This window comes from Protobothrops mucrosquamatus, unplaced genomic scaffold (assembly GCF_001527695.2).
Source record: "Protobothrops mucrosquamatus isolate PMUCROS unplaced genomic scaffold, P.Mucros_1.0 scaffold237, whole genome shotgun sequence".
In the NCBI taxonomy this organism is placed as follows: Eukaryota; Metazoa; Chordata; class Lepidosauria; order Squamata; family Viperidae; genus Protobothrops; species Protobothrops mucrosquamatus.
Genome location: NW_015386587.1, coordinates 40,230 through 49,115, shown reverse-complemented (window position 1 = coordinate 49,115; position 8,886 = coordinate 40,230). Strand labels below are relative to the sequence as shown.

The window sequence follows — 8,886 nt, the reverse complement described above, 5'->3', positions numbered from 1 at the left end:
CCAAACATCTGAATTTTGATCATGTTACCATGGGGATAGTGCAACAGTCATAAGTGTGGGGAAATGGTCATGAATCACTTTTTTCAGTGTTGTTGTAACTTCAGATGTTCACTAAATGAACTGTTGTTAAGTTGAGGGGTACCTATAAATTAAATAATGGAGAGTAGCCTGGAGAAAATAAACAAGATTGTCCATATATGGCTGTACTGGTAGAAATTTTTGGACTGAAGTCTAGCCCTTCTGGAAGGTATCATGTTAGGAAATGTATGAAATGCATGTGAATGCTGATTGGCTGATTGATGTGCCTCAGTCAGGTTGGAATATGTGAGCTTTGCTCCAGTAATGAAACAAAAGGAAGCTAAATGATGCCAAACTACATTTAATTTGCAAAGTCTTCTCAGTAAATGGATATGTATTAAAACATAAACATTGTCAGCATGTCCTCTATGTCGGTATCAGTTTTACTTCTATTTAATTTCAATCCTCAATTATAAATAAGTTACAAAAATATCTTGCCTTGCTTATTGAGATTTCTTCCACGTTGATAGTAATTCCTTGTTCCTGCCACAATGATTGATGAGGCAATACACAATGTCAAAAATAAATGAATAAATATTTTTCTGTGTTATTTTTCCAGATTTTATAAATATTTTTCAACTCTGTTAGTTTTTCCAGATTTATTCAAAATTATGCCTGCAAGTATCCATGTAAGTGTCATCCTCTTTTGCTTGGCATTATTCGTCTTTGCACTGATTGCAACCGGCTTCTTCATGTACAATGCATTTGGCAATCCTTATGAAACTTTACATGGTCCATTAGGGCTCTACCTGTGGAGTTTCATTTCAGGTAAGTTCAGTAATACTTTGGCATGTAGATATATCTCTGTAAATGCATCTACCAGATTCTCGTGTAAGATGAGGTAGGCAGTTATTCAAAGTATGTTCCCAAATATTTTTTTGCTGGTTATTCATTTTTTTATATGAAAAAAACAGATTTTTTTCTTTTTAAACTGATGTTTTCTACTCAATATGTTGTCATCATCACATGCAATCTAATTTGATATTTTGACATGTTTTGTGTTACAACCTCAACATCTACATCTAATATGAGCAGTCATCCTTCCCTTCCCTTCTTTTTAATATTTTTTAATAAAACATATGAAGAACGGCTGCAGGACCTGGAATTGGCAAGTCTAAAGAAAAGAAGAAATAGGGGTGACGTGATAGCAGTATTCCAGTATTTGAGAGGCTGCCACAAAGAAGAGGGGGTCAAATTATTCTCCAAAGCACCAGAGGGCAGGATAAGAAACAATGGTTGGAAACTGATCAAAGAGAGAAGCAACATGAAATTAAGGAGAAATTTCCTGACAGTGAGGACAATTAACCAGTGGAACAGCTTGCCCTCAGAAATTGTGGGTGCTCCATCACTGGAGGTTTTTAAGAAGAGACTGGACAGTCACTTGTCTGAGATGGTATAGGTTCTCCTGCTTGAGCGGGGGTCTGGACTAGAAAACCTCCAAGGTCCCTTCCAGCTCTATTCTATTCTCATAGGGGTAATGGGTTCACTTAGTGATTACACCATCAACATAGAACTATGCTTGGATTGTGAGATTTCAGCAATAGCCTAAGAACGACTAGTCCTGAACAGTGAACCGACCATAGCACTGCTGGAAGTTGAGAGTTTGAGATGCTATAAACATTTAAAATAGCTATAAAAAGAACAGTACACTGTTACATGTGCTAGAAATTAAAACATAATTTATACCCAACAATTTTACAAAACGAGCAAAATGGGTTATATAAAATTGGCAAAAAATTAGACAAAACAGAACTATAAACTAGCAAGCAAAATCCAACTTGAATTTAAAATAAACCATAGTTTAAAACAGCTCTGAGTTATATAACTTCAAAACTGTATCCCTAAATAAAACCATTTTCATTATTTAAATTTTCTAGCACCTGCTTCAGGAGCATATATTGATTAATGATTCTTGCACATTCTACATGGAAATTAAAAAGCTTTCCACAATCAGGCATGCTAAACCTTACCACTTTCTGAATAAATCCTTTATAACCAACTCTAGACAGCTCCCAAACAAAAGTTAAAACAGCATTAAAATCATTATAAAACTATAAAACTAAACATTGCTAAAACAGAATGCTTATTTGTTTATTTATTTGATTTCTATAGATTTGAGTTCTATGCAGAACAAGTGACTTTGGACAATGTATATCATAAAAATAATTAAAAACAATACAAAACTAATAAATATGGTCACTGAGTAAACCATTGCCATGATTTTTAATATAACCAAGAAATGGACCTCTTACCACACTGAGGGCCAGAGACCCAGGCATACAATTCATTTGTTAACTTTTATTTGCTGCTATCTTGTTGCAGGGTTACTCTAGGCGGCTTACAATGACAAAAAGGAATAAAAATTAAAGGAGTGGAAACATAACAGTGTTGTTGTTAGTTGCGAAGTCGTGTCCGATCCATAGCGACCCCATGGACAACATTGGTCCAGGTCTTCCTGTCCTCTGCCATCTTCTGGAGTCCATTTAAGCTCACGCCTACTGCTTTAGTGAACAGAACAGTAATGAATAATAAAACAATAAAATAAACAATGACAAAAAACACAATGAATACATCAATATAACCAAAATGATGAATGGGTGGAGAGCAGAGTACGTTTTCGGGGGGGTAATGAGGTCTTCATGTCTTACAAAGGGCCAACAGGATCAGGTCATGCTAATCTCTGAGGGGAGAATGTTCCAGAGGGCAGGGGCTACAGCAGAGAAGGCATGTTTCCTGGTCAGATGAGAGATTACAAGGGAATGAGTGACTGTGAGCAAAGCTTCCTGATCCAGGAATGGATGCAACTGGCACACAACCTTAAGGTGTGCAAAAGTCCTTCTGGCCACATCTATCACCTGCTCTTCTAGCAAGAGCCACATGGTCCATCTGGGGCAGAGTGGACCAACCCATCCAGGACCAATAGTGGAAAAACCTTACCAAATACGCAAAGCACTCATTCTAGCTTGGATTGAATCGAAACCCATTGCAACCCATCCAGATCCTTACAGCTTCCAGACACTGGAACAGGACTATGCAACATTTTGGACCAACGTGCACTGTGGGATGCTGGAAGCATCTTCTAGATGGGTGCAAAACTTCCTAATTACCTTTCTGAAGAATCTTTGAACAGAGATCTGGTGCATACATAGTACATCATACTCCTAGTTTTTGCTCTTAGAAGAAAGAGCTATTTATGTCTGTCTCAAGCAACAAGGAATAGAATTAGCTCAACAAGCACATTTGCTTTATAAGCAGTGGGAAAGAAATAGTTCAACAAATATTACAATTCCAGCAGATTAATAAGTTTTATTTTTCATGTACAAACAGATTTGGGGGAGCTTTGTTTAATTTATAAAGAAAAAACCTAAAATTAGCATGTTCACCCTTTAATACATGGATTAGAACACTCATTTTAATCCAAATAAGTACCAAATAAAGCAAGTTAAGGGATCTGTCAGATGAAGCTGGCAAGCTATACAGACCAGGTGAAACTCAGTTGACTGTGGATTTTAAACTGATTTATTTAGAGAAAAGATGGAGAAGAAATGGAGCAAAAGCAAGTTATAATTATCTGTTCTTATTAATTATTGGATTCAACTGGGACCCAACCTCTCAGAGAAAAAAATAGGCAGGACAACTAATTTTTAAATGTTGAAGTATAACAACAAATGTTGCAGAATTAGGTTGAAAAATTGACCAAATATTAATTTTGCATTTCTTTTTTTTCAGTTTCTTGTGGCTTTCTTATTTTGATACTGTTTTCTTCAGAAGTCAAAATCCACCATCTCTCTGAGAAAATAGCTAATTATAAAGAAGGAAGTTTTATTTTTAAAACTCACAGTGAGCAGTTCGCAAAATCCTTCTGGATCATCCTGGTGTGCTCATTAGTACACTTTATGAACATTCTGCTTATACGCCTGACTGGATTTGAGTTTCCTTTTTCGAAATCAAAAAATTCTGAGGCACCAAATGGAGCGATGGATCTAATGTACTAAACATACCTTAAATCTTGATTTATACAAATAATTCATCTTGGCTTTTTTTTCAAAAGATGCAAAGCTTACACATATTTAAAAGGTTGGTTTTTACAAGTGTATTTTGAGGCAAAAACATACACAAGGTACCAGCAAATAGGGCTTTAATCAGTAATATCATTTTCATTAGATTATCACTTTTCATCACAGCAATACAAAAAGAACGCGAAACAGAATATTTGCAGCAATCTATAACAGAACCTACTTATTTCCTATTTGCAAATTATGTTCAATAGTGTTTGTTTAGAGGTATTGTCAATACTTCAAAGTATTGTACATACTTTGAAATATATTTGAAGTATGTGCAACCATCTCAGCTTTTATTTCAAAGAACTAACGGCTCAAGAATTAAAATTGAACACATCTAGCCATAAACCAATATTTCAGCAGCAAGTCACAGAGATTTTCAAAACTGATCTGCTGAAATTGTTAAAGATGAAAAGTTGTGTGCAAAATCAAGAATGAATCAACATTTCCAATAGAAATGAAAAGTGCCAATTTGAAATCAGATATTATAATTGGCATCCAGTATTTTCAACTCACCTTAAAGAAATTTCTTTTCACAAAGGGAAAATTAACCATAAATGGATCCCTTCTGTAGTTCTCAAGCAGCTTGTGTTCATTGACAACATCTATTGTGTGCCATGCTGTGTTATTTCTATTCTATAGGAAAGCATTTCTGTTAGAAATTAATGTTCTATAATTAATTTTTAACTGAAATACTTTTTTATGAACTACCAAAGATATTTGTACCTTCTGTTTAATGTCATATTTGAAAGCACTGGACCCATATGTACTAAACTATGCATACAGTAAAGTTGTGATATCTTTGTTTCCTTATTAAAATATTTATTTTAATTTTCAGATCTGATCTTTCTCATATGGAATTTTATGCTTCATAAATAAATACTATCTGTTATGCCCTATAGCTTCAAACAATTGTCAGTAGAAAAAATGCTTAAAACAGAAGAAAATAAAATATCTGTACTTATTCTAACTCATCTTATATGTTAGTATTATGTGTCACAAGAAATTTTGGTCAGTATATCTCTGTAATTTTTATCTTATTTTTCTTTTGTCCTGTTATTCTGTTATTCCACATTTATTCTCATGTTTACAATTTTATTTCCAATAGTTGGTGCAATTTCCAAAATGCATACATGGACATCTTCATATATTTTTGTGTATCAATTTATTTCTTCCCCCAGCATATCCCAATACCTATATCAGAAAATCACCATGCTGTATTATCCTAAGATAACTGGACTATGTAGTATAATAAGAATTAGAGACAACATATCTGAACGGTACCATATTGGAAAAGGTTGTCATAAAGCATATCTCAAGTAAAACAATAGTCTGGTTCCTATAACATGCTAAATCATAATGTCAGAGGCTACACATCATGCTAAACTACAAACTAAAAACCAATCAATCAGTAAATATTGAATTGCAGTCCAAGACTAGATAATAAATGTTAAAACAACCAAATATAACTCTAAATACAACAAAAACTGATTAAGTAAATCACTTACTTCTATTGTTGGTCTGAACATAGCAAAGCCTTATTGTTTTGGGAAACAATTTAGCCAGGTGTGAATTCAGGAAGTTTAGCTTGTAGGTGAAGTACTATAGAAAAGGCTATATAACAACAACAAATTTTATTGGATAAAACAGAGATGCAGATTTGAGTATAGAATAGGAATTCAAACAAGATGCTGGATTACAAAAATGATATGAAAAAAGATGCTGTAATGTGAAAATGGATTTCAAAATGCCAGAGTATAAGAGTGATATGGAAAAAGATGATAAAATGATTTACAAATAAGCTCAGCTGATGTCTTAATAATTAAAGATACATACAAATAATACATAATAATAATAATAATAATAATAATAATAATAATAATAATAATAATAATAATAATAATAATAATAATAATAATAATAATAATAATAATAATAATAATAATAATAATAATAATAATAATAATAATAAAGAGAAATGTGGAAGGGCTTCTTATCTCAGATTTCTAAAAGGAATATATGAAACAAAGGAAACTGTTTCTGAGAGGAGATAAAGAGAAAATGATAAGAAATCAACCTGTGGGACATTACTTAATGGGAATAAGGATGAAACTTTTTAAAAGTAAACAGAATATGTACAAAGCAAATTGATTTGATCAGGGTTAAAATATATAAGTTGTGGTTTCTGGTAGTTATTAATGGGATTTCTTTTTGACCAGGATTGAATGATGAGGCTGTAAGGATCTCTTTATAAGTTGAAAGACTTTTCACTTTGTTTCTTAGAGAACAATATTAGATTTCAAAAGGGATTTTTTTGATTAAGGTTAAAATAGGTGTGTTAATATTTCTGATATCTCTTAATAGACTTTTGCTGATTAGAACTGAATGATGAGTTTTTATTATTTGTTTAATGCCTAAGATATGGGAAGAAGAGGATTTTTTAACTGAAATACAAGGAAAGGTGTTAAGTTACTGAAATTGTTTATACTTGTCTAGAGCAGGGGTGTCAAACTGCCGGCCCGTGGAAGCCATGCCCACCCCATTGCCGGCAATGGCAAAACCAGCCCAATACGTTGCGCGACTACACATGACATCGCGAGTTTGACATGCCTGGTCTAGAGGGAGAGGGGAACCATCTTTTATATATTTGATTTTTCTCTTCTTTTTTCAATCACTTTCACTTTTTCTTTTCTTTTTATATTTTCCTTAGTTTGTATTAGTCTTTTATCTTTGTATTTGCAAACTTCAATAAAATTGTTGTAAAAATAATAAAATAATGTGTGAACTCCACCCATACAGTATATTCAGGTTTATATAACCATAAATAGACTCATCATACAAATACAGTATAACCAATGTGGTTTGGTAAAGAAATAATGGCACATTTTGGCCAAAGATACAAACTCACATTTTATCAGAGTAAATCAATAGTACAATTGTATTACAAAGCTGATGAAATTCTCATAGATATTCCTCAAGATTTCTTCGTTTATTACAGCCTTGCAAATAAACCAAGACAAAAAAAATATTAGCTTGCTCTTTACTCATATGAATGCCAAAAGAATGGCTCTTTATAAAAAGTAGACTAATAAAAATGTTCTGTCTCCCCAGCCTGGCAATATGGAAATAGTATTATGTCAAGGTGACCTTTTTTCAGCTGCTCACTAATGCTTCTGTCCCAACATTTTTAAGACTTTTCAGATGAAAGAACACCTGAGTTTTGTTGTGGATTCAGACTAAAAATGCTAGGAAATCTAAGGGAATCTTAAGATGAGAATTCTAGGAAGTTATTAATCAAAATAAATGGAATTCAGAATGGAAACATTTTTAGGTTTGGAAGGTCCCCTGAGAGCTGCAGAAAAAAACAAGTGCTGGCTTTTTAAAGAAGCAAATTCAATTCTGTGGTTCTGAGAAGGATTATTCTGCCCAAAATATAAAAATCTACCTATTGCTTCAGAGTTGTATTGGGCTTATTTGTCTCTTTCTTTACAGTTCCTTAGGATTCCTGCTGGATCACCTGTCATAACTCTTAATAAACATCATTCAAGAATCCCTAAAGCCAAGGGTACTGTCCAGGGTACTGAACCTTTCCCATCTAGTTACAAAACTTTGTGTGTGTGTGTGTGTGTGTCCCAAGTTTATTATTTTTCTAAACAATTCAAAGAGACAAACATGTCTAATAGTCCTTCATAGTCTTATTTTCCCACAACAACTTTGTAAGGTGGGTTGGGCTGAGAGAGGCTGACCGACCCAAAGTTACCTTTCATGCCTAAAATAGGCCTCAAATACACAATTTCCTGGTACCTATTTTGGTGTCTTAGCCACCAGTCCAAACTAGTTGTATTGTTCCCTCTTTCCTGAGCTATTGCCACAAAATCATGGAAATGAAGTTATTGTATCAGAATGAAGTAAACAGTCCGTGATTCTGCCAAATTTAGTAGACATAGGACTTTACAATGAGGGAATTAAAAGCTCCTATCTCTACTCTAATCATTCAAGTTCTGCCAACTTCCTGTGGCTAAACAGGACAGAAAAAAAATCAATACTGTGATGAAGTTGTATTTCAGATAATCTTGTCCCCATTATTGTCTCATCTCATTAGGCTTATTACCAAATCAGAAGCACTATACTGATAGCAGAGCCTTAAAACAGCTCTTGTATTAGAGCTGAGGGATGCTCATTTTCTACTGAGGACTGATTTCCCAGAGGATAAATTTCTTTATAGTGACATCACATGTTAAAAGGGTGTAGGGCTGAAACAGGAACTAGAATAAAAAATAGTGGGAGTATCATTCTCTCCTTTTTTTGAAATCCATTTTCTTTTCCTTATTTTCTACTGCAGGCCAAGATAAAATATGTTGCTTTAGCAAGAGGCTAGAAGTGTTTCTTTCAAAGAGTTTTTGCCAGGTGCCACAAAAAAATAGCTAAAATATCACATGTAGTTATAGTAGCAGGACTGGAGGTGATTGCAACCACCTTCAAATCATATACTCTGAAATGACCATTGGTTTATCTGTGAGTGGCAACAATCCCTAGGAAGTTAGCTATTAATTTTCCTACAGTACTTCAAACAATTGATACTGCATCTTGTCATGGAATTTGAAAAATCAAGGCTTGTTTGCAAGCAAGCATTTCCTGGGAAGCAGTGAACTAAGTCATTAGTTTGAGACTGCTAGAATGTTGAGCTTGCTGTCTAACTAGAGATGATTTTATCAGATTACATTGTCAAACCTTTTTTCATTTTACA

At 33.7% G+C, this 8,886-nt stretch overlaps 1 protein-coding gene across 1 annotated transcript in view; it reads left to right on the top strand.

The window, feature by feature from the left end:
• CLRN1 (clarin 1) overlaps positions 1 to 4,073 on the top strand; it is a 12,410-nt gene extending 8,337 nt beyond the window's left edge. The window contains exons 2-3 of the mRNA XM_015814331.1: positions 667 to 846; positions 3,808 to 4,073. Of these exons, the coding sequence (XP_015669817.1) occupies positions 667 to 846; positions 3,808 to 4,073 (446 nt within the window). The remainder of the gene's footprint in view (positions 1 to 666; positions 847 to 3,807) is intronic.
• The last annotated feature ends 4,813 nt before the right edge of the window (positions 4,074 to 8,886 follow it).